This window comes from Heloderma suspectum, chromosome 4 (genome assembly GCF_057233095.1).
Source record: "Heloderma suspectum isolate Gila_16-S chromosome 4, 16-S_ref, whole genome shotgun sequence".
Lineage (NCBI taxonomy): Eukaryota > Metazoa > Chordata > Lepidosauria > Squamata > Helodermatidae > Heloderma > Heloderma suspectum.
Window position 1 is genome coordinate 310,895,571 of NC_139461.1, and position 25,998 is coordinate 310,921,568.

Here is a 25,998-nt window from a genome sequence, read left to right on the forward strand (position 1 = left end):
CCACGTGAGTTGGTCACTGTGAGAATATGGTGTGCCTGGATTTGAAGCAACTGTACCTGAAGATGCTCTGAGAAACCCTTAATATTAATTTGGGTGACTGGTGGGGGGAAGGGGGGTTGTGCTTCTGCTTTAACTGCAAGGTAAAGTATCTGGGTAGGGAGACTGACAGAGAGACTGGACTTTGTTGAAACAGTGGCAAACGTGGTTGGTACATTAGGAAATAAGCCTTTTGTGCAACGTACCTGTGGATATGTGTACACGTCTGTTTGACTATCCAAAGCTCTGCTGAGAAATAAATGTACGACTATATTTGAAAGAGAAAGATCTATATAATATATTTTTAAATACAGAACTTAAAAGCTGTATACTCTTCTTGGGTTTTAATTTCCACTGTCCTGTAACCTTTGTCTGTCTGGTGGCTGTAATAAAATGTTGTTTGGGTCTCCAAAGATGCTTGCTTCTGATGTGGGATCTTGGTCTGATGCCATAAAGTAACGAAGCCCATTGTCCAAACCAGAGGGAGACTTCCTTCCATCAGCTCACTTTGAGTGGTGGCAGAGCCCAACACAGGGCCAAGTTGCAGCATGAGCAGCTACCCATTGCCAGACATGCTTGTAACTGGAAGTGGCCAATTTGTCCCTCGTCAGATCTCTCGCCCTTCATTGCTCCTTTGCAGGTGCATACTGCAAGGAGGTCCAATCGGTCCATCCCAAAGGAAATCAACCCTGAGTGCTCATTGGAAGGACGGATACTGAAGCTGAAGCTCAAATGTTTTGGCCACCTAATGCGAAGAGAAAACTCCCTGGAAAAGACCCTGATGCTGGGAAAGACTGAAGGCAAAAGGAGAAGGGGACGGCAGAGGATGAGATGGCTAGATAGCATCACCGATGCAGTGAATATGGACTTGAGCACACTCCGGGAGAGAGCGCAGGACAGGAAGGCCTGGTGTGCTGTGGTCCACGGGGTCACGAAGAGTCGGACACGACTGAACGACTGAACAACACCCACAGATGTGCAGAACAGCATGGGGACAGTGAGAGATAAGCCCAGTTTCTATGCATGGCCGAGAAATCACACAGTAACCTCTGCATATGCTAAATCAAGGATGAGTAAAAGCTGACTACAGTCTACGACCACAACCAGTCTGCTGGTTGCTGGAATTCATCTAAAAAATGCTAGACTAGGTCAGGTGTTACCTTGTCCTGCAAGGCACTTTTGACATTTCTTTGTCTGTTTAATAGAGTTATATCCCCACCTTCCTTCCATCGTGGATCTCAAGGTGGTGGATGTGGGTGGTCTCCCATCCAGGCACTGAGCTCATTCAGACCTCTTTGGCTTCAGTAACGTGGCTACATCGTATGCGCTAGACCCTGGCCTGAGATGTTCTTAAACAATGCACAGGTTCATGCAACTCAGATTAGCTATGCCTTAAGAGATCCTGGCCGCATATACATGGAGACCCTTTATGATGCGATTCCATTTAAAGCTGGATTTTCATGAATTCACTCCCACCACAGCACACATAGCAGGCAAAGCGTTATATATGTTTAAAAAACTGATTTCACAGGGCAAACAGCACCTTAAACCGCATTAGTTCAGGGTTGGGTGAGCAGAGTCCCGCAAGTAGAACGGAACATCACCAACCGCTTAGGTGCAGTGCAGCGAATAAGCGGAGGCTTCTGCCCCGCCCCTCTCTCTGCTCCCGTGCTCAGTAAAATGCGGTTGAAGGCAATGAGTTAGTTCTGAGTAGACATGTTTGGCCCACTTCTCTCCTCATGTCCACCCTTTCTTGGTGGGAGTAATGGTCATTTGGGGGTGGTCAGCTTTTAAACTCATTGAACTTATGTGCACCTCTGCTGGTCCAGATGAGCAGAGATTTAAAACAACAGGCAAAGGAATTCTCCTGACCCCTCTCTCTGCTCCTATACTTGGTAAAGTGCAACTGAAGGCAAGGAGTTACTTCCGAGTAGACATGCTTAGACAACTCCTCTCCTCGTGTCCTCCCTTTCATGACACAACTTTCCCTTCCACCAATCAGCGCTGCTCCCTGCAGCCCGCATCAAAGCCGGTTGAGGTCACGCAGACTCCCAAACCGCACTGAAGACCCCAAGACCCCAAAATCCATCACAAAATGAGTCTGCAAAAAGGGGGGGTTTACAGCGTGAAAACCCATGCTTGCTGTGGAGAGGGATATACATCATGTGCCACGACTGTCTGTGAGACACAGTGTACCCAGAGTAAATTCCCTATGTAGATAGGGCCCCTAAGTACACAATCTTCCTTTATAAATTTGTAACACCTCACTGAACCACAAAGATTCTAGTGTTAAAAAAAAAAAGTTGAACCATGAAGACTGAATGCCGGGCAACCTGCCCCTCTGCTAAATAGCAGGCACCACCATGGGCTGATTTGGTTGTGTGAATAGGTCACAGAAAGGAAGTTGAGTTTCTCCAGATTATCCAGGCAGCTACGTGAACTAGGAACTGGCTGCTTCAGGTCTTCATGCGGGAGGAATACACACTTGTCAGATTAATTCATCTTCCCCAGGAAGGTGCAATATAGTGGTAAGATGGTTACAGAGGCTCAGAAAACTCAACCCTGGGTCAGTCCCCCACAGTCCTCAAGGAATTAATGAAGCTGTAAGGAACCGATTTGTCTTTCTTCACATCCGAATACTCTGAGGAGAGAGAGAACAACTCGAGTCATTCTGGTGGAGTCCGTGGTGTATTTCATGCCAGAAAAGTGGGGAGGCGGAGGGAGTGAACGTTTTCAGCTGCTTTAAGCATCAGGGACTGAATGGTCCATGGAAGATTTCATTAGCCCACTCGAAAGCCTTATGAGAAAGAAGGAAAGACATCAGATCAGCTGGGGGTTCACAAGAGTCCATTGAAATGGGTCAAAATACTAACCTCTGCTACCAAGATGGAACAGATATTTCCCCCCTCTCTCACCCATATAACAGTAGGATTGGGGATCATCCAATTCAACTGATTGCCAGTGGACTAGAGGACAATAAAAAAAAGTACTCCTTTGCACACCGCATTATTAACTTACTGCATTTTCTGCTTCAAAACATGGTAGCAGCACTTGCTTGGATAGCTTTAAAAAGGGGAACAGGCCAATTCATGGCAGAGGAGAGGTCTAAACGTGGTGAAGCTAGGACCAGCCATTCTAGCTAAACAGACCCTCCGGGTTCAGACACCATATGCCGCTGAACCCCAACTGCCAATGGCCACACAATGCGGGTGGCTGTCGCATCCTGCTTGCGGTCTTTTGGGAGGCATCTGGCTGGCCACTGCTGGACACATGACACTAGGCTACATGCACTGAGCCTTAGTCTGATTCAGCAGGGTTCTTCTGTTCACTATATTCCAGGTGGGGACTAGTGACTGGCTGAATGAGTTCCTGGCTGAGATGAGAGATGAACTGGGGATTTCCCAGCTTGCTCACTCAGCAACTCCGCTAACCCAGCTCTCGGACACTTACTTTTTGACCATGTGCTCATAGATCACAGTGGGGACGATGGTGAGAGTGATGATGTTGCCAGCATTCGTCAGGACATCTGTGATTTCCTTGTCCTTTTGAGAAGGGGGAAAGGTTGTAAAGAGGTCACTCACTACAGTGGCAGAGGGATTCGCAGAGCTGAGATTTTTTGCAGAGTTGTACAAGAGACCATCCCCCCCGCCCCCCATAAAGGAGTTACCTTGTGCATGTAGTTCTGTACCATTCTTTTGGCTTGCTCAAAGATTGCTGCTTGGAGCAGGAAAAGGTGAGCAAAGTCAGAAGGTCTCAACATTATTTGAAGGAAGGTGTTGCCAAGGATGGGGGGCTGGATTGTGAATTTGTAGCAGAGATAGGAGGAGTTGGACTAGCTTCCCTGACACTTTCTCTTTTTCCCCTCATATCTCAAAATGTCCCCCCATCTGTGCCCTTCACACCTCCAGCTCTACCGCCCTCAGCCATCCAGAGGTCTCCTGCTACATTAAATGAACCCTCCCTGTCTCTCTTGCTGTCCCTTATGGCTGGTGGGCCCTTCCCAGAGGAATAACTATGCAACTATGCCCCTCTCCAAGTCTCTCCAAACCCTTCCACAAAATCCACCGCTTACTGCTCCATCCTCAACCCCAGCTGAAGAGACGCCCAAGTCTGTGGGATTGCAGCCCCCCACATCCACCCTGCCCCACCATCACCCTCTCTCCTCTCCATTCGTCATCTCACCTCCACCACTGCCCAAAGTTAGAGGGCAAGCAGTCTTTTTGCCTCATTTACTATGGAAAGCCCCACATGCCGTGATGGTGCTCTGTGCATTGTGGTAATAAATTACACAGTGATACGTGACATCTGTTCAGTGCCAAGACTGCACTAGGCACTGTTCACAAGAGTGACACAGACCTGACCAGAGGACTTATAAACAAATGTAGCAAAGTCCACAGCATAATCGAGCATGGACAAATGCTCTGTCCTGTGGACTTCGGGACTGGGTGCAGAATTCAGCTTTCATTTTAAAAAAAGCGCACATTTTTAGTTCACTAAGCTTTGAAAACAGCTCACAACTGGCGGCCCCATAGAGCTCTTCCCAACTGCAGGGGTGTCAAGCCTCTTTCAGCCCAAGGGCTGAATTCAGCTTTGGGGAAGTTTGGGGTGGGCGGGACATCACAGTGGCGGGTGGGGCCAAAGGCAGAAGGGGTGGGCCAAAATACCAGCATGTTTTAGCTTAAGGCTGTTACTGATGAAGATCATGGCCGTGATCGTATAGTGGTTAGTATTCTGCGTTGTGGCCGCAGCAACCTCGGTTCGAATCCGAGTCACGGCACCATTTATGGGCATTTCTGCTACATTACTGCCAGTAGCAAACCACCTGGTGAGGTACAGAATGCAGGGACACACTCACACACAGACACACGTTGGGAAGCCATCCAATGACTGGTGGTTGGGGAAAGGGGTGGAGCTAGGGGAAGGGGCGTGGCCATACGTGGAAGCCCAGAGAACCAGACTAGGAAGCCGGGCGGGCCAGATCCAGCACTGCTGCCCAACTGGGTCACCCTCTCCGCCCCGAGTCCTCACCTTGAGGCCAATGACGTTTTGCCCATTCACCTCGCAGATGTAGTGGTTGATGAGGAGGCCGTTCCGGGCTGCAGAGCTCCCCTTGGCGAGAGAGCTCACCTGCCCCTTTTTGATGACAAAGCCGACGTGGCCGGTGCTGTCTTTGTGCATCGTCACCGTGCGCTGGAAAGGCCTGCCAGACACGGAGGGGGCAGAGAAAGATCACCTGCTCAGCCTTAGCAAGGAGTGTCTTAAAAAGCACAGTGCCAGAAGCTCAGGGAACCTCCCTCTTGGGGCTGGAAGGCTTCGAAGAACAACACTGCAGATTGAAAACGGGATGACACTGTCCTGCATCTCTCTGGGGTGGTCAACCTGCCAGGTCTGGGTTGTACCATTTCAGACACAGGGAGCAGGGGGCTCAAATGACTGAACACGCCTCCATATAGAAAAAAACCCTCCACAGAGAAAACTTGCATTTCAGGGAGAATGTGCTAGTTTTCTTTGTAGAAGCCATTCTTTCCAAAGGGGGCTTTGATCACGTGAGCCTCCCATCTGAAGTCAGAAGTGGTACAGTCCAAACACAGGTTGACCACCTCAGTGAGACGTAGGCCCATGCTTCCTCCTTAATTTTGCTCTGGGAAGGTCGTTCATGCCCAGCCAAACTCCCCTTGGAGCTCATTTACATGAAGAAGCCACTCCAAATTACCTCAAAGCAGCGGTTCTTTCAGTGGCTTGGCCAAGCAGCGGGCTGACGGAGTGCTTTCGCCATTAAGTGAAGTGAGCCATGTGCTCTGATCTGGGAAAAGGACAGTCGGTGGAGGCGGGTGGCTCTGATGTCAGCGGGGTGGTGAATCTCCTCTGGGTTTCAGTCAGAACTCTAAAGGAGCTATCCAAGGTGCTGGATAGCTCCTTTAGAGTTCTAACTGGTTCTGACTGAAACCCAGAGCAGATTCACCACCCCGCTGACATCAGAGCCACCCGCCTCTACTGAGGAAAATATAATTTTTGGTGAGGTCTTAGCCAAGTCCCAGACGATGGGAGATGACCCCCTTGGGACATGGCTGTCGTCCCCTCAAGCAATCGCCTGGGTTCCTTGTGCGCTATGATTATGAGAAAGCACGCAAGAGAGGGAGGGAGCAAAACCCACAAGCTGCGTTTCCTGCATTCTTCATCACATTGCGGGGGATGCTGGGGGCAGATCAGGAACTGCAGCCATTTGGAATGGCGAAATAGACTCTTGCTAACCCTGACCACTCGTCTCCATGTCCAAAGCTCACCTGTCACGGATCACCATGACGATCTTCTCTGGGGAGGCCTTCTTCAGTGCACGCTTCGCTTTGTCCGCGTTCCAGCCGACGCAATCCTTCCCATCGATCTGGAGGATCTGATCCCCGAAGCGCAGGCCCACCAGAGCTGCCGGGGAGTTGGCCCTGACCAGCTGCACAAACAGCCCCTGCAGAAGAGGACGCTGGTTGGTGAAAAGCCAAATCTTTTCAAGCTAAAGCGGCACATGGCAACGACCAGCCCATGAGGACTGAGCAGGCACAGCAGCCAAGGAAGGCCAAGCGCCAGCTAGAAAAGAAAAACGGAAACCCAGAGGGGCAGGGAACGCAAAGGAGCATGTGCTGGGGGGGCTGGCTGGCTGGAACCCTGGGCGGGGCACTCCCTGTTAGAAGGTGGAGATACACGGCAACCTTCTATTGCAAGCCCCACTTGGCCGTGACGATCACACAACAGCACGTGGATCGCACATGCGCCTGCCGCCTGAGCAAGCCTGGAAGAGCATCAGAGAGGCCAGCTTTGTCCATGGGGTAGCATCACTTGTCAGTGTGTGTTAGTGCAGCCTTCCCCAGCCTGATGCCTTCCAGATGTGTTGAATCACAACTCCCATGATCCTCAGCCAGCAGGTTGGGAGAAGGCTGAGTTTGCATGCACACACTCTTCAGCCCTTTGGAGAGCAGCAGGGCTCACCTGAACAAGATCAGGCATGGCCAAAGCTTCCACATACCCTCCTCCAGGGGTCCCGGAACCCAGCCGCTCCAAGGCGCAAAGCAAGCTCCTCTCGGATGGTTCCTAACCCGGCCCTCTCTCCTTGGGGAAGCCCCCGTCATGCCTGCCCCAAACCCAGACCCTTTCCATGTATGTGAGGGGGGGAGGCATTAGGAGATGTGCACAGCCCCTCCAGAGAGCAAGGCCCTCCCAAAGGTTGACCAACCCCCTCACTTCCCTGCCCCTTACTAGCAACACATCAGGCATGATTATACTACATCAGAGGAGAGTTGCTTGATTAGATGGGATAAATAAAAAGGTGTGAAATAAGTAGCACAATAAAACAAATCAGAAATCACAGCTACTTCTAATCTAGACAGACCAGTCTGCTATGTTAGAGGTGCTATCACTTTCCTATAAGTAATCCATGGGGGGCAGTGGGGAGAAAGTTGTAGACTACATTACCTAGCACAGTTTTCCCCAAGCTGGTGCCCTCCAGATATGTTGGACTTCAACTCCCATCATTCCCAGTCAATGGCCAAGCTGGCAGGGAATGATGGGAGTTGCAGTCCAACACATCTGTCAGGAAACCAGATCGGCAAGGCTGACCTAACTAGTACTGGATTCTTGAAATAAACTGCATCCGTTTCCCTCAGGATGCCGCATTAATATTTTGGAACACATATTCTGAACACTTAGGATTCGAGCCAACCATTTATTGGAGACCAACATTTTTGAGCCATGAATTCAGCCTCGCTGCCACAACCTCAGAGAGCAGAAACAAAGCCCTCCCCTTCAATCAACCCAGATGGGCTGAATTCAGGCAAACATGGATACCCCTGGCTCAGATGGCTTTCAAGGCAGATTCCACACGTTCCTGGATGATACTGGTCTAGTGGCCGCCAGCAGGCGCAACTGCCGAGCTCAGAAGCAGCGTGCCTCTGAATGTGAGCTGCAGGAAACTAGATGCTGGATGGGGGCGAGTGACGTTTGGGCTGATGATCCAAGAGAGCCCTTATCCCCGAATGTGCCACAGAAGCCTGACCTCAAACCCACCTTATCGATGTTTCGCAGCTTCAGCCCCGTCTTCCCACGCTCATCCTTGCAGAGATGGACCTCCCGCAGGCCCGGCTTGATTTCCGCCCGGCGCAGCCCCAAGTCGCTTCCCGTCACTGGGGCGACCGTCATGCCGTGGGCAGAGGAAGCCGAGGCCACGGCCTGCCAAAGAAGCAGCAGTAGCCAGATTAATGTCTTCCCCAACTCAGCCAGGCGATCGAGACGCACACACACCTCCAAACGGATGTTACTCTGAGTGGTAGGATGCTCCAGGACCAATTTTTACAGAGTCACCAGCAACTTACAGCGGCTTTTGTAACAAACCATTTATCTACGAATGTACTGGTTGACCAGATGGGAAGCAATCAAGCAGGCAACGGTGGTCCCCGAGCAATATCAGCCTGGCACCCATTATCTGAGAACCTGCTTCTGCCCATCTGGAAAACCTGGCTAGCAGCCTGTTTCAGAGAACTCTACACTCCTATAGGTTTCTTCCTTTCCCATCCAAACAGCACACATCATGTCCCTCAGCCACCAGCCGCGCAGAGTGTGACACACATTCCAGTGGTTTGGAGGAGGCAACCTTAAGAGCTCTCAGAGGCCATTAATCAGGATCTTATTGTCCAGCATCCAGGTTCAGGCTATACAAAATCCTAGAAAAAAACAGGGCGATCTCTGCAGATAGCATGACAAAAGAGTTTGCCCTGTAACAGCAGAGATCCTTCTATGGTGGGTGAATGGCCCTGCGTTATGCATCAGGGTAAGACTAGAACAGCCTTCCCCAACAGGGAGCCCTAAAGGTGTGTTGGACTCCAGGTCCTATCATTGCCAGCCAGCATGGGAATGATGGCTGGAATGATGGGAGTTGAAGTCCAACACATCTGGAGGGTTGGGGAAGGGTCAAGAGGAGGTGTTGGCCTCTTATCTCGGTGACTTGAAGAAAGCTGACCCAATCTTCTTTTGACAAAGAAACATCAACATGAGGTACAAAAACAAAATCCCGGCAGTTCTTCTGTGATCACGTGGGGTACTTCCAAACAGAGGGCTCCTAGGGCTAACAATCCAAAATTGTGCAACTATTCCATCTTTCCTTCCTTAACAGGTTTTCTGGTAAGAAAAAAGATGGAAGAAATTATGGGAAAGCACGGGCAGGCTACAAACAGAAGCTGCTGCTGCCTGGACACCCCCTTCTCCCACAGAATTCCTGGAAGGAGGCAGAGAGTGATGGTACAACCCAGGCCTCCAACTGGAAGCATCCCTTGCTCTTAAAAATGCACCAAAAGAGATTACAACCAGGTGAAACCCCCTTCCTCCCGGAAACAGCGGTGGAGAGCACGGCTGAGGGCATGCCCACTTGCTCGCTCAGCCCTGTTGCGCCTAAAGCTGTGCATTCCAGAAGTGGCACTGCCCCAGCCCTGGATCCTGCCAGCCCGAAGTCCGCATTGATGGGATGGGTAGAGCATGGGCAGTGCACATCAGTTACCGGTGGCCACTGCGGATGAGTGGGGTTTATCGTGAGAGCAGGATGAGAAAGGGCAGAGAGCTCCTGCCAAGGCTGAGCGGAGCAGGGTTGGACAGAGAGCAGGAGGCGCTGTAGCCCTGGCTCTCACCAAGGCCCCGTCTCCTTCGTGGGCAGGATGCCAGGGGTGGCAGACCGGGGAAAGGAGCACGGCGCCGTGGCAGAGCACCTCCTTTGCATGCAAAAGGTCCCAGGTTCAATCCGCAGCGTTTCCAGCTAGGGCTGGGAAAGAATCCAGCCCGAAGGCCCTGAAGAGTTGCTGCCAGTTTTTTTAGACCAGGGGTGGGCAAATTTGGGAGATCCAGGGGCCATTTGCACACACACCCCGGAGCCCCTCCCCCGCCCCCTCAGGCTGCACCTCCCCCCGGCCATGGCGCCAAAAAACCAAAGTAGCTTCATTTTTAAATGGCGTCTACAGTGGCTATGGAGCACCAGAAGGGTCAACATTAGCAAGCTAATTTTGACCCTTCGGGTGTTCCATGGTAGCTACAAAGCACTAAAGGGGGTTAAAAAAGCTTCAAAATGGCTGCTCTGGACACCATTTTGCTTAAAAAATATTATTATTACAATTTGGGGGGGGCAACAGGGGCTGCATTCAGCCCACAGGCCTCATGCTGCCCACTTGTTTGAGACTATTCTGGGATGGCTGGACCAATGGTCTGACTCTGTATAAGGCACCTGCCTATGTTCCTATCCTGTGGGTCAGGAAAGACCAGGCTTTCCCAGCAACAGAGAAAGATGCATGTCTGTGCCAGAGGCGGGGGAAAACAATGGATTTTGTTACTTGGGAATGGTAGGATGAGTGTCATTTGGGCTGTGTGTGTCAGGGTCGACCCAATTTGCACCTTCTGGACCGAACACAGACTTGGGCACAATCTGCAATCGAGGCCCATACATTTCTGACCTTGCAATGTGATTTGTGGACCCAAAAAATGCATTCGACAGCATGCATATATTTGGGAAATGTGCATGAAAAAATGCGCTCTTTTGCAAAAAGCAAACAAATATGCTTTAATGAATGGAAGAATGCGTACCCTTCAAAGATGTGCACAACTGATGCGTGCATTTGGGAAAATATGCATGAAAATAGGCACAGATTTTCATGTGAATAGAAAAGAAACGACGCTTGCAATCTGTTATGGACTCGAGTCACAACGAGCTTCAAGATGGAACTCGGAGGACTCCAGTTTTGCTGATTTGCACATCCCCAACGGAGAGGAAATGAACTTGAGCACACTCCGGGAGAGAGCGGAGGACAGGAAGGCCTGGCGTGCTCTGGTCCACGGGGTCACAAAGAGTCGGACACGACTTAACGACTGAACAAACGGAGAGGAAGGAATGGAGAACTACACGATTCAGCATCTTCCAAATCTCTAGCTGCAAAGGCAGACGTTTCCATACCATGCCTGTGTGGGACACACTCATCTTCTGCTGAGGAGCTTAACCTCTATGATAAAAACAGCCATGGGTGAAAGTAAAAGCCCTAAGCAAGGACACATGTATAAGAATATGTGTCCAGGACAGGGAGTTTTATCGCCTGGTGGCATTTCCCTGTATGACAGTGCAAACCCACTTGATGGGTCCATGAAAACCAGTGTCCCAGGTGGCACTCAGAAATACTTACATTGCTGCTTGCTGGCACAAGTGACAGATTCTTCTGGACCTCCTCACTGGACAGGGAGAGTCCCATGTAATCATTAAGATCAGCCAGATTTGGGTACAAAATTGGTGGGTCTGGAAAAAGGAAAGGAAGAGGGAACTGTTTATTCAGAGTGCAGGCTGCAGAATGCATGCTGGTATCGCAACTTTGGCATTTCCCAAAACAGAAGTCTCTAGACCTCATGACTGTCAACGTCCTCCACTCACTGAAGTTCAAGGGACGGTGTCCATGAGTGAACGAGCCATCTCTAATTATCACCACAGACAAAGCTTCCAAATCACCCAGGGGCAGATCACACAACACATTTCAGAGGAGCCGGGTCACACGGCCAGCTGAGAGTCATGCTGTTAGCTCAGAACCATCAAATGTTGAGCAACCCAGTGACAAGAGCTCAAGTGATGTGAACACCCTATGGTAGCTTACGAAATCAGCACTTGAGATTTCTCGTCACTGGATAACTCACGTTTGAACATGTGAACTGACACCTTTGAAAAGCATTGTGTTCTGAGCGGATCATGGACATTCTGTTGGCGGCATTTGATGTGCCATGGCTTGTTCACACACGCAAGTGACCCACTTAATGCTGCAGCCATCCCACATGTGATCCATTCTGTAGGCGTCCGAAGGCAAATGCGAGCACTGCCTTTGGCACACGCACCATGTTCCAGCCACCCACCCAGTCCTAGTGCACCCTCACGAACGACCTTTGAACTCTACAATGGACTAGAAGTCTTTAGAGACTAACAAATTGGTGCTGGCACGAGCTTTCGTGGGCAAGTGCCAACTTCAGGAGGAGACACTGTGACTAAGCCACGGTGCACCTGATGATGTTTGTGGGCTCTTGGCTACGAAAGCTCACGCCACAATTAACGCAGCAACCTTTAAGGGTGCCACAGAACCCCTTGTGATCTTTCAACTGCATTACCAGCCACTTTGGGAAACTCTGGATTCTTTGCTGCAGTGGCTCCAGGAGCTGAACCCGAAGCTGCCACGAGAGCAGGAAGCGGAGCTGGAGGAGCAGAGGGCTTTGGGGCTGCATGGCTCTGGGCCTGCAAGGACAAGAAGAGACGAGAAATTAGGTGCACACCTCTCTGCCAGTGGGGCGGGGGGCTTCAGTGACCACCAGAGTCAGAGTCAGAACTCTAGAACGCTCTCTAGAGCTACCTTGGATAGCTCCTTTAGGGTTCTGACTGGCTCTGACTGAAACCTGGTACAGATTCATCACCCCCTGACACCGGAGCCACCAGCCTCCACTGCTCCCTGCTCATTATTTGTCGGCGGGGGCACATCTGGGAGCTCCTGCCTGCTTTTCTAAGGCTTCCTTTGAGCCAGGACTTCCCCAACATGTGAAGTTGTACTGAAGCAGCAAGCTCATCAGACCATGTGCAGAGTGCCTTCTCACTTCTGAACAGTTACAACCAGCACCTCATGCCCACCCAGGGCTATGGAGCATGGATATCCGGGGTGGGCTGCCAGAGCTCCAGGCCGGTTAGTGCCCAGGGGGGTGTCCCATTTCAGAACTCCAGTTGGCCTGCAGTTAGGCAAGGACCAGGGAGCGCGCCAACAGCAGTGGTGTGCACAGCAGTTCATAAGTGTGTCTGGGGGGCACCCATGAATTGCCAAAAAAGAGGAAATGCATCACAAAAGAAGGACAAAAGAGGGGGGCAACCTGCTTAAAATGTGCCTGTGCTGATGCATACATACAGAAGCACATATAGAAACCGGTATTGCAGTGCTTGGGGAAATACAGGACACCTCACTGGAGTGCGTAAGACCATGAGCAGTGCCTGCCCGCTCCACCTTCTGACCAGGCACGAAGCACCGGGGCGCAGCCACTCGCTGGGCTCCTCAACTTTAAGCAGGACTTGGGCTGGGATGCCCTTCAAGCCGAGGGCCGCAACAGAGCAGACATGGCCCGACAAGCAGGCAGGGGTGGCTGCAGGCAGCCGGGCACTGGTGTCCCACGCGGAGGGCACCGCCTGCCACCCATGGCTGCAACAGGCGCAGCTGCAATGGCGGCCCCCGCCCCCCACCCCGTCCCCAGCTCGCTGCCTCGCATCCCCTGTAAAGGGACCACAGCAGAGTGGTCGAGACAAGCAGGAGAAACAGACACGGGGCTCATCCAGCCCAGCCGCACCCACTGGAGAGGCCTGCAGACGGAGCCCCCCACAACCCCAGGGGTGAGAGCGCTTGCAGGCCCGGCCGGAGGCAGCGGCGCAGGAGTAAAAGAGCAGCTCCGCCCCTGCAGACAGCCTCCCCCAGCCCGGGAGGGGCAACGCGCCCTCCAGGGGTGTTGCGCCACAATTCCCACCATCCCCACACACAGCAGGGGTGTTGCGCCACAACTCCCACCATCGCCACACACAGCAGGGGTGTTGCGCCACAACTCCCACCATCGCCACACACAGCAGGGGTGTTGCGCCACAACTCCCACCATCCCCACACACAGCAGGGGTGTTGCGCCACAACTCCCACCATCGCCACACACAGCAGGGGTGTTGCGCCACAACTCCCACCATCCCCACACACAGCAGGGGTGTTGCGCCACAACTCCCACCATCCCCACACACAGCAGGGGTGTTGCGCCACAACTCCCACCATCCCCACACACAGCAGGGGTGTTGCGCCACAACTCCCACCATCCCCACACACAGCAGGGGTGTTGCGCCACAACTCCCACCATCCCCACACACAGCAGGGGTGTTGCGCCACAACTCCCACCATCCCCACACACAGCAGGGGTGTTGCGCCACAACTCCCACCATCCCATGCACGGGGGCGGACGGGGGCTGCGCTGCAGCACACCTGGCCTGAGCAGCTGCAGCTGGAGCAGCAGCGCAACGAGGTCATAACCCAGTCAGCCCATGGGGGCGGGGGGCACGCGCATGCTTGACCTCTCTCCCCGGGATGGCAGCTGTCAGCCACCCCTTTCAAAAAACAGGAAACCGTAACAGCTGCAGCGGCAGGCCCTTTTTTCTGTAGTTGTTGCCTGGGCGCTGCCTGGCGCATACGGCGCTCTCAGGTTAGGGGGCGTGCGCCCATTTTGGCTCATGGTCCTCCCATGGCAGTGGGCTGGCAGTCCCGTATTCGAGGCCCCGAAAGGTCCCTCCTCTCCCCGCCTCCAAGTCCAGGGTTCCCCGGGTGGCCCCGCCCTTTCCCTGGCCCCGCCCACTTCCCCTGGCCCCGCGCCCAGCCACTGATTGCTTGGTGATTTCCTGGCTTGTGTGCAGTTTTCTCCCCAAAATGCTGAAACGCCTCTCTGAAGACCCAGTTACAGGCAGTAAGAGCTCAAATCTACTGGTATTTGGGGGATTGGGACCTCGCCCCCTTTGCCTTTGGCCCCACCCATCACTGGAATGTGGCTCCCAAAAGCTTCTCCAACATGGGATTAAGCTCTCGGGCTGGAAGAGGTCCTGCCCACCAGCTGGAGGGCAGGGGGGGCTCTCACCTGCAGGACCTGGTCCACCTTCATGTCTTCAAGCGATGGGTACAAGATCGACATGGCTGCTGAGTCCACCTGCAACAACATGTAGACGGTGTCAAGCTGGGGCGACAGGGCGGGCTCCTGAATGCAGCGGGCAGGCAGCCCCTTCTCCTCCTAGGGACGCCACGGTGCTCCCCCCGCCCGCTGCGCTTGGAGAGGGGCTGTCTGGTTTTTGTCTCAGGGCAGTCGCTCAGGTAAACAAAATTTATTATTTCATATGTCTATTTGATTTAGATCCCACCTTTCCACCAAAAAATGGCACTCAAGGTGGCTAAATAAAACAGAGAACAAAAACTTTATTTATTTATTTATTTATTTATTAAATTTATTAATCGTCCATCTGGCTGGTCACCCAGCCACTCTGGGCAATGTACAACATATAATAAAACAGTTTAAAACAATACAATTCTACAATAAAAACATTTTCTAAATTACCCTAACCCACCCCAAATGCCTGCCTGAACAACCACATTTTTAATGCATGGCGGAAGCTCATTAAAGAGGGGGCATGATGGAGTTCCTTAGGGAGGGAGTTCCACAGAGTGGGGGCCACCACAGAAAAGGCCCTTTTTTTATGAATTAAGACAATCATAACAAATAAATTAAAAGCACAATTAAAAACACAGCAATAAAAGAATAAACAGCAGGCCGCCCAGCAGAACGTCTCTTCAGCAACAAACCAGATTACGTGTCAAAGGCCTGCCTGACTAAAAATGCCTTTGCCTGCCTGCAGCAGGTCACAGAGAGGGCGCCCACCTGGCCCCCTCCTGGGCCTGGGAGCCACCACAGAGAAGGCCCTCTCTCGTGTGACGTGTCTCCACAAAAGGTGCCTCTGTTGGTGGTGGTCCCAGGAGAAGGGCCTCCCCTGAAGACCTTAAAACTCAGGCAGGTTCGTATGGCAGGATCCAGTCTTTGTCAATTAATAATGTGAGTTTTAGCCATCCAACCAGATTTGCATAAGTTGGCATTATGACTGAATGTTCCAAAGCAATCTCTGTTTTTAGATAATGCATGATTGCTTAGACTGCAGTATAAAACAAAGTCCTTCCTATTGCAGAACCTTGGGTGTGCCTGGGGTCCCAATCTGGCCTGCCTGGGTTCCCTAGAAGGCCACACCCTGTTCTCCTGTCTCCATACCCTTTCCTCACCTCCACCTATTGACATGCTTTATGGGGAAGATCGGAGTTGTAGTCCAACATATCTGGAAGGTGCCAGGTTAGGGAAGGCTGATCTAAATTATTTCCAGTACAGGTTTTGGCCTGGTTTTGGGATGGGTCAGAAACTGCCATGGTCACCTTAGTGGACAACATGTGCTGGGAGGCAGACCAAGGGAGAGCAACCTTGTTGATTCTCCTGGACCTCTCAGCAGCCATGGGATCCTTCTGGGCCTTCCAGGATATGGGGAGTGGCCGTACTGTACTGAGCTAGTTCCGTTCACCCCTGACAGAAGGTGGACCTGGTGAGGGGGACCACTCTTCCTCCCCTTGGCCAGCAACCTAATGGGTCTGCAGGATTCCATCTCCACACACACACACACACACACACACACACCCCTGTTCAACATCTACATGAAACCAGTGGGTGAAGTCAGCCAGCAATTTGGGCTGTGGAGTCGCAGGATGGGATAATACCCGCCTCTCTTTCTCTCCCATTTTCATCTGATCCTGGAAAGGCAGTAAAAGTACTGAACCGTTCTCTGGCAGCTGTGAGGGACTGGATCCAGCAAAAAATGTTGAAACTTTATCCAGACAAGACAGAAGTCTTGTTGGAGATAGATTACCCAACCCAGGATTCGGTCTTGGGTGGGCTGCTCTCCTCAGCACTCTTGCCATTGGCGCTGGTGGCAGGGAGCGCCTTTTCTCAGCTTCAGCTGGTGTGTGAGCTGCAACCATTCCTGACAAGGGTGAACCTTGCCACAGTTATTCATGCCCTAGTTACCTCCAGATTAGACTGCTGTGATATGCTCTATGCGGGGCTGCCCTCAAAAAGCAACAGATGCACGGTGTCCTTCATGCATTTCAAGACGAAAGCGCATGCCAAGATAAATGTGTTAATCTTTAAGGTGCCCAAGACTCTTCGCTGTTTTTGATGTAACAGACCAGAGAGGGGCTGTGTAGCTTTGTGGCAGAGCCCCTGCTTTGCATGAAGACGGTCCCAGGTTCGATCCCTGGCATCTCCAGGCAGGGCTGGAAAAACTCCTGCCTGAAACCCTGGAGAGCCACTGCTGCCAGTCAGTATCAACAGTACCGGGCTAGATGGAGCAAAGGACTGACTCAGTCAGTACAAAGCAGATTCCTATGTTCCTACGACTAACACAGCTACTCCCCTGGATGAATCATACAATCATAGAGTAGTGGGGTTGGAAGGGGCCTACAAGACCATCGAGTCCAACCCCCTGCTCAGTACAGGAATCCAAGTCAGAGCATCCCTGACAGGTGGCTGTCCAGCTTCAGTGTGGGAGAGCCCACCACCTCCCCAGGTAATTGGTTCCATTGTCGTATTTATTTATTTATTTATTTATTTATTTCATTTCTATACCGCCCAATAGCTGAAGCTCTCTGGGCGGTTCACAAAAACTAAAACCAAACAACACACAATAAAACAATTTAAAATATATAGAACATTAAAACCACAATATAACAATACAACCACAATAAAACCTAGCAGCAGTACAGGAGTTTAAAATACAGATTTAAAACAGCAAAGATAAAAATTTAGAAAGCTAAAATGCCTGGGAAAATAAAAAGGTCTTCACCTGGCGCCAAAAGGAGTACAATGTAGGCGCCAGGCGAACCTCACTAGGGAGCTCATTCCAGAGCCGGGGTGCCACAACAGAAAAAGCCCTCCTCCTAGTAGCCACCCGCCTCACTTCCTTTGGCAGGGGCTCACGGAGAAGGGCCGCTGATGATGATCTTAAGGTCCAGGCAGGCACATATGGGAGGAGGCGATCCTTCAGGTAACCTGGCCCCAAGCCGTTAAGGGCTTTGAATGTTAACACCAGCACTTTGAATCGGGCCCGGAAATGGACTGGCAGCCAGTGCAGCTGGAAAAGTACTGGCGTAATATGAGCTCGCAGGCCAGTCCCTGTTAACAATCTTGCTGCCCTATTTTGGACCAGCTGAAGTTTCCGGACCATTTTCGTATTGTTATAACAGTCAAAGTTTTTCCTGATGTTCAGCCGGAATCTGGCTTCCTGTCACTTGAGCCCATGATTCCGTGTCCTGCACTCTGGGATGATCGAGAAGAGATCCTGGCCTTCCTCTCTGTGACAGCCTTTCAAGTACTTGAAGAGCGCTATCATATCTCCCCTCAGTCTTCTCTTCTCAAGGCTAAACATGCCCAGTTATAAAATGTAACTGTGCATTTGTTTTCTTTTCAAGTTTTCCAGAACTTGGCATTTATCACTATTAAATTTCATTCTGTTGTTTTCTGCCCAGCACTCCAGCCTATCAAGATCACGTTGAATTGTTTCTGTCTTCCAGGATATTAGCTATCCCGCCAAGTTTGTGTCATCTGCAAATGTGATCAGCATTCCCTGCACCTCCTCCGCCAAGTCATTAATAAAGGTGTTGAAGAGCACTGGGCCCGGACTGAGCCCCACAGTACCCCACTCGTTACCTCTCCCCAGTTTGAGAAGATCCCATTGATAAGCTCTCTTTGAGTCCGATTCTGTAGCCAACTGTGGATCCACCTGATAGCTTTTCTTACGAACTGTTATTATTTTTCTTTGTTACTTTTTAAGGTTGTACGAGTAAGAGGTTGGAAGTTAGTTTTAAATATTTCTGATTATGTCTGTTTGCCATCTTGAGTTCTCTCTTTGAGAAATAGGCAGGATAAGCTTAATAACAACAACAACAACAACAATTTTTAGTTAAACTTCTGATCAATAGATTCATCTGACCCCGTCTTCCCTAACTGGGTGTCCTCGAGATAAGTGGGACTACAATGTCCACCATCCCCATCTGGCATGCTGTCAGGGGTTGATGACCATTATAGTCCAACACATCTGGAGGTACCAGGTTGGGTAAGGCTGATCTACCCATTTGATTAAATGTTGCTGCCTTCTTTCTTGAAAAAACAAAACAAAACTAGAAACTATATGATGAAATTTCCCAAGCATCTAGAAAACATTTTTCCATGATCTAATAGACAGGCGTTTTCCTGCCTGGCTAATTAATGCAATGGAAGGCATGATCACAGGTTACTAGGAACATCATCCATAGGAGTGATACCAAGGTTTGCTCAACCTTAAAGTATTAGTCATAAGGAAATACAGGCTCTACCAGGACAATACAATTGTACTTCTCCATTTTCCATATGTGTGTTGCTGGAAAAAATTAATCTTGGTTTTAAAATTAGCTCTTGGAAGAATTGGATTTGCAGTCCAATGCTTGTCATGAGTGGCGCCTGTACTGGGCTCCCAACTACCATAAATGCCACAAAACTGGTTACTTTCTGGACTGTGCAGTAATAGTCCATTCCCACAGGAGCAGAAGGGGAGCATGATAACCTTAATGGCAGGAGAAAAGTATAAACAGAAGTGACACAGATCAGGTGGATCTGTGGGCAAGAAAAGGATTTTCATCTTATTTCTGAACATGGTCATAATCTAATATCAATTTTATATGGACAATTCAGTACTCAAAAAGAACTTGGTGTGATATATAAATTGTGTTGGGACTCTGAACTGGGAGACAAACATTCAAGTCCCATCCAGAAAGGGCCCAAGACCTTATGGCATCTGAAGTCGGAGGGCTGGACTACGATTGCAAAGACTTGGGTTTAAATCCCCAGGAAGCCAAGAAGATCACGAGATTTGGGGCCAGTCACACTCTCAGTCCAACTTACTTCACAGCTGGGGTGGGTGAGGATTTTGTTCAGTTTGTTTTTTGATAAATACTTACCAAAATTTGCAAATTTCCTCATAAACAGGATGCAAAGGACCTGAGATTTAAAAAGTGTACCAAGAAAACTCTCTTCACCTGTTTTCAAAATAATAATAAAAATCCACACAACTTAACTCTTTTTTGCATTGAGTTTACACTGCAATCTAGTTTATCATATGTCTGATTTCTTCATAAAGTTCCTAACATATGGTTGTGCATTCTTCCACCATACTATTCTAACATATGATAAAAATAGGCCACTTTTCAATAAGTTAATTGTTCATTTGTCAATTATATTTGTTAGCATGTTGTTGTTGTTGTTCAGTCGTTAAGTCGTGCCCGACTCTTCGTGACCCCATGGACCACAGCATGCCAGGCCTTCCTGTCCTCCGCTCTCTCCCGGAGTGGGCTCAGGTTCACATTCATTGCATCGGTGATGCTATCTAGCCATCTCATCCTCTGCCGTCCCCTTCTCCTTTTACCTTCAGTCTTTCCCAGCATCAGGGTCTTTTCCAGGGAGTTTTCTCTTTACATTAGGTAGCCAAAATATTTGAGCTTCAGCTTCAGTATCTGTCCTTCCAATGAGCACTCAGGGTTGATTTCCTTTAAGATGGACTGATTTGACCTCCTTGCAGTCCAGGGGACTCGTAAGAGCCTTCTCCAGCTCCACAGTTCGAAAGCATCGATTCTTCGGCACTCAGACTTCCTTATAGTCCAGCTCTCACAGCCATACGTTGCTACTGGAAAAACCATAGCTTTGATTAGACGGACCTTTGTCGGCAAGGTGATGTCTCTGCTTCTTACTATGCTGTCTAGGTTTGCCATAGCTTTCCTCCCAAGGAGCAAGCGTCTTTTAATTTCATGGCTGCAGTCACCGTCTGCGGTGATCTTGGAGGCCAAGAAAATAAAATCTGTCACTTCTTCCATTTCTTCCCCTTCTATATGCCAGGAAGTGATAGGGCCAGATGCCATGATCTTCGTTTTTTTAATGTTGAGTTTCAAGCCAGCTTTTGCACTCTCCTCTTTCACCCTCAACAAGAGGCTCTTTAGATCCTCTTCACTTTCTGCCATTAGGGTGGTATCGTCTGCGTATCTGAGGTTGTTGATAATTCTCCTGGCAATCTTAATTCCGACCTGTGATTCATCCACCCCGGCGTTTCTCATGATGTTCTCTGCATATAAATTAAATAAGTAGGCAACAATATACAGCTGTGTCATACTCCTTTCCCAATTTTGAACCAATCGGTTGTTCCATGTCCGGTTCTTACTGTTGCTTCTTGACCCTCGTACAGGTTTCTCAGGAGACAGGTAAGGTGGTCTGGTACTCCCATCTCTTTAAGAATTTGCCAGTTTGTTGTGATCCACACAATCAAAGGCTTTAGCATAGTCAATGAAGCAGAAATAGACATTTTTCTGGAATTCTCTTGCTTTCTCCATGATCCAGCGAATGTTGGCGATTTGTTCTCTAGTTCCTCTGCCTCTTCGAAACCCAGCTTGTACTTCTGGTAGTTCTCGGTTCACAAGCTGCTGAAGCCTAGCTTGTAGGATTTTGAGCATCACCTTGCTGGCATGTGAAATGAGCGCAATTGAGCGGTAGTTTGAACACTCTTTGGCGTTGCCCTTCTTTGGAATTGGAATGTAAACTGACCTTTTCCAGTCTTGTGGCCACTGTTGAGTGTTCCAGATTTGTTGGCATATTGAGTACAGCACTTTAACAGCATCATCTTTTAGGATCTTAAATAGCTCAGCTGGAATACTGTCATCTCCGCTAGCTTTGTTGTTAGTAATGCTTCCTAAGGCCCACTTGACTTCACTCTCTAGGATGTCCGGCTCAAGTTCAGTGACCGCACTATCATGGCTATCAGGGACATTAAGATCTTTCCTGTATAGTTCTTCTGTGTATTCTTTCCACCTCTTCTTAATCTCATCTGCTTCTGTTAGGTCCCTGCCTTCTTTCTCCTTTATCATGCCTGTCTTTGCACAAAACGTTCCCTTGAGATCTCCGGTTTTCTTGAAGAGATCTCTCCTCTTTCCCATTCTATTGTTTTCCTCGATTTCTTTGCATTGTTCATTTAAGAAGGCCTTCTTGTCTCTCCTTGCTATTCTCTGGAACTCTGCATTCAGTTGGATATATCTTCCCCTTTCTCCCTTGCTTTTCGCTTCCCTTCTTTCCTCAGCTACTTGTAAAGCCTCATCAGACAGCCACTTGGCTTTCTTGCATTTCTTTTTCTTTGGGATGGATTGAGTTGCCGCCTCCTGAACAATGTTACAGACCTCCGTCCATAGTTCCTCTGTCTATCAGATCTAATCCCTTAAATATATTCCTCACCTCCACTGTATATTCATAAGGAATATGATTTAGGTCATACCTGAATGGTTTAGTGGTTTTCCCTATGTTCTTCAATTTAAGCCGAAATGTTGCAATAAGTAGCTCATGATCTGAGCCACAGTCAGCTCCAGGTCTTGTTTTTACTGACTGTATAGAGCTTCTCCATTTTTGGCTGCAAAGGACATAATCCATCTGATTTCGATATTGACCATCTGGTGATGTCCATGTGTAGAGTCACCTCTTGTGCTGTTGGAAAAGAGTGTTTGCTATGATCAGCGTGTTCTCTTGGCAAAACTCTATTAGCCTTTGTCCTGCTTCATTTTGTACACCAAGGCCATGCTTGCCTGTTATCCCAGTGATTTCTTGACTTCCTACTTTAGCATTCCAATCGCCTACGATGAAGAGGACATCTTTTTTTGTTGTTAGTTCTAGAAGGTGTTGTAGGTCTTCATAGAACCAATCAACCTCCGCTTCTTCGGCATCAGTGGTTGGGGCATAGACTTGAATTACTGTGATGTTGAATGGTTTGCCTTGGATTCGTACTGAGATCATTCTATCATTTTTAAGATTGTACCCCAGTACTGCTTTTCCCACCCTTTTGTTGACTATGAGTGCTACTCCATTTCTTCTAGAGGATTCTTGCCCACAGTAGTAGATATAATGGTCACCTGAATTAAATTCGCCCATGCCTGTCCATTTTAGTTCGCTGATTCCCAAGATGTCGATGTTCAATCTTGCCATCTCATGTTTGACCACCTCCAGCTTACCTTGATTCATTGATCTGACATTCCAGGTTCCTAAACAATATTGTTCTTTACAGCATCGGATTTTCTTTTCACCACCAGACACATCCACAGCTGAGTGTCCTTTCGGCTTTGGCCCAGCCGCTTCACTCTTTCTGGCGCTACTTGGAAATTCTCTCTGCTCTTCCCCAGTAGTATATTGGACACCTTCCGACCTGAGGGGCTCATCTTCCGGCGTCATCTCTTTTAGCCTTGTGATATGTTCCATGGGGTTTTCTTGGCAAGAATACTGGAGTGGGTTGCCATTTCCTTCTCCAGTGGACCACATTTTGTCAGAACTCTCCGCCATGACCTGTCCGTCTTGGGTGGCCCTGCACGGCATAGCTTATGGCTTCACTGAGTTACGCAAGCCCCTTCGCCACAATAAGGCAGTGATCCATGAAGGGGATTTGTTAGCATGGAGTATATTAAATCTCAGATTTTCAACATTCAGTCCATTAAGGAGGCGTGTTTTGTCCTTTCCATGTGTGACCAGTTGCCATCCTGGCAGCAGTTAACCAGTAAACTCTTTTGGTAAACTCTTATCAAAAATGAACTGAAACTAAATCCTCAGCCACCCACACTGTCCAAATTCAGTAGGTACAACTATTCCCGGCATGGAGAGGACCATGACGTGCCTGCCTCCAGTGTCGTGTAGTGGTGTATCAGTGTTGAACTGGGGTTCAGAAGGCCTGGGTTCTAGTCCCCACTCAGTCATGAAGCTCACTGGGTGACTTTCACTGTCACTGACTCTCAGCTTAACCTACATCACAGGGTTATCCGGAGGATAAAAAGTAGAGGAGGAGGTTCATGTACACCACCTTGGTCTCCTTGAAGGAAAGGTGGGATATATATGTAATACGAATAAAATAAATGAATAAATGAAGCTGTTAAAAATAAGGCATCTATCAGAAAAAAGAGGTGGAACCTTAATTCTCCAGCACTAACATGGTTGAATACACAGGGATTCGAACTCAGACTTTTAAGAGTGAAGCGCTCAAAGAGGCTGGATGGACAAATCTGTCAGTTTCGGGTTCTTCCCACATTCAATTTTTTTAAATCTCAGGCTCTTTTTGTCCTCAATGTGGAGAACTTTGCAAACTTTTATGAATTGTTATCAATACTGAACTGAAGCTAATTTCTCGCCCATCCCTAGTCCATGGTACTGTTCTGCTTGTTTTTCTAGGAATGAACTGCTGGGCATATGGGCTAGACACAGCTGCCCAGTTGCTCCAGATGCTCCTGATGGTAGAGGGAATTTTGTGGACTCCGTTGGAAGGCAGGTTGGTGGTACCACCGCACTGGGAAACCAATTGCATGATCGCAGGAGTGCACAAAGGTGCTTGACATAAAACACATTGGGCATGGGAGAGATGGCATGACGGGACTGGAAGTTGCTCATCTACGGATCACTCTAAGGACATACAGGTAATTTGAGACCCATCAGTATTTGCACACACCTGAATTCCCAGAGTTTTACTGCAGTATGCTTACAACAGCATGACAGCTGATGCGTAGAACACAAAGAAAAATGTGCTGCACACAGTGAATCTCTATGCTGGTGCAGCTAAATGCATCTTGTAGATAAGGGTACCAATGTATTAAGGTTTAATAATTAAACAGTGCAAAATTGTTCTGCAGTGTACTGGATCTTCAACGCTTTTCTGAGCAAGATGCACACACAGCTTTCTAATAACTACCCCCCCCCTGGAAAAAGACCCCTGCTGGAGTAGTCCAGTATCCTCAGAAGAACGCGGAAATCTCAAAAAGAAACCAATTAATTAACAGGTGTCTAATTAACCAGTTAATAAAACCAAGCAGCATCTAATGTCAAAGAAACCTGTAGACATACAGCTTAGCCCGCTCCCCACAGAAGAAACTAGCTGGAGGGGGTGATGCCCCGTTTTCTAGGTGCCTAGTAAACAAGGAACATGCCCCCCAAGTCAGTGTTGGGCAGACTTCAGGCTGGTTGTGTAATCTTTGGTTTTCACTTGAACTGGACCTTGGGTGCAAATGACTTAGAATTAAAGAATTCTGAGCCCAGGAATTTGTTTTGAGTACCAGAACTGAACGGAGCTCACAGTCCTTCTGCACAAAAATCCACTCCTGGTTACTTTCCTTCGCATTTTTTTTTTCATTTCAGCAGCATAATTTAGAGCATCTCTACACCAGCCTAAAATCCTGCATTTAAAATGGGGCTTTCTGCTTCCATTTTAAATGCAGAATCACAATGACTCCCTTTTTCACGTGCTTTTCCCCTCCCCTTTCCCCCGTATCTGAGTCTTCCATTATCTTTCATTGAACTCACTCCTGTTCTTGCCACTTTTCCTCTTATCTATCTAAAAACGGAGCAAAGGGCATTTAGTACAGGAGATGCTTTGGACGTTCACCGCGTCATGCAAAGAGCCTGCAAACTTCCATGAAGGAGCAATCTCAATCGCAGGATAAAAGCTCCATGTGAAGAAAGCCTTAGGATGGCAGGGGAGTCATTTCATTGCGGCTATTGTTAAACAGTTGGGAGCCAGAAATCCTTTCCAATCTGTTGCAAATCACCCAGAGATCTATGTTCTGTCCTGAGCCAAAATTCGGCTTACACCTACACAAGCACATACACCACTAGGAAAGTTGGGAGGCAATTAAAAAAAAACAAAAACCCCATACACAGGCTGCCAAAGTGCTTTTTCCCTTTTCCCAATCCAAGGAAAGAGAGCAGGTGGAAGAAAGCACAGCCTTTGTCCAAGTGACTGCCTTTGCTTGCCCCTCACCCCACCCCACCCCACCCCACCTCTAAAGGGCCAACAGGGTCCTTACCTCTCCGATGCCTTTGGTGAGAATTCGGCTCTCGGCTTTTGTGCTCCGACCTGGATTCCTTCCCACTTATAACAGCGGCTGAGTGGCTGCCTGGCTGGGAGGAGGCATCAGCTGATCAGGAAGTGGGATTCAGGAAACACCAGGTAGAAGATCCATGCCAGGCTACCTGAGTGACACCAGGGGTGGAGGTGGCTCAGATGAGAGAGAAACCTGCCTTGCCTGGGCAGCTCCTGCCACGTGCTGCAAACGGCAGGAACATCGGCAGCTGCCCTATTCCAGACAAGACTCTTTGCCCACCCAGCACAGCGTTGACTACACAACTGTGATTAGCATGACCTCAAGCAGAGAGGAGAGCGGTCCCGTCCTGCCCACGCACTAGAAACCTGCTGAGTTTTACTATTGATGAGTGCAGGAGATTTCACAGCTGTTTCTGATGCCT

The 25,998-nt window shown here is 49.3% G+C and overlaps 1 protein-coding gene and 1 non-coding gene across 2 annotated transcripts; one reads left to right on the forward strand and one right to left on the reverse strand.

The window, feature by feature from the left end:
• Positions 1-312: 312 nt before the first annotated feature.
• On the reverse strand, positions 313-25,883 carry SDCBP2 (syndecan binding protein 2). The gene is made up of 9 exons (XM_084854513.1): positions 25,560-25,883; positions 14,716-14,784; positions 12,193-12,316; positions 11,232-11,341; positions 8,089-8,250; positions 6,321-6,496; positions 5,065-5,236; positions 3,487-3,578; positions 313-2,833 (listed from the first exon to the last, which is right to left on the reverse strand). The coding sequence occupies exons 2-9, from the start codon at positions 14,767-14,769 to the stop codon at positions 2,779-2,781; spliced, it is 945 nt and encodes a 314-aa protein (XP_084710639.1). The 5' UTR covers positions 14,770-14,784; positions 25,560-25,883; the 3' UTR covers positions 313-2,778.
• Positions 4,742-4,813, forward strand: TRNAH-GUG (transfer RNA histidin (anticodon GUG)). The gene has a single exon. It is a non-coding gene; the product is annotated as a tRNA-His (tRNA).
• Positions 25,884-25,998: the final 115 nt, after the last annotated feature.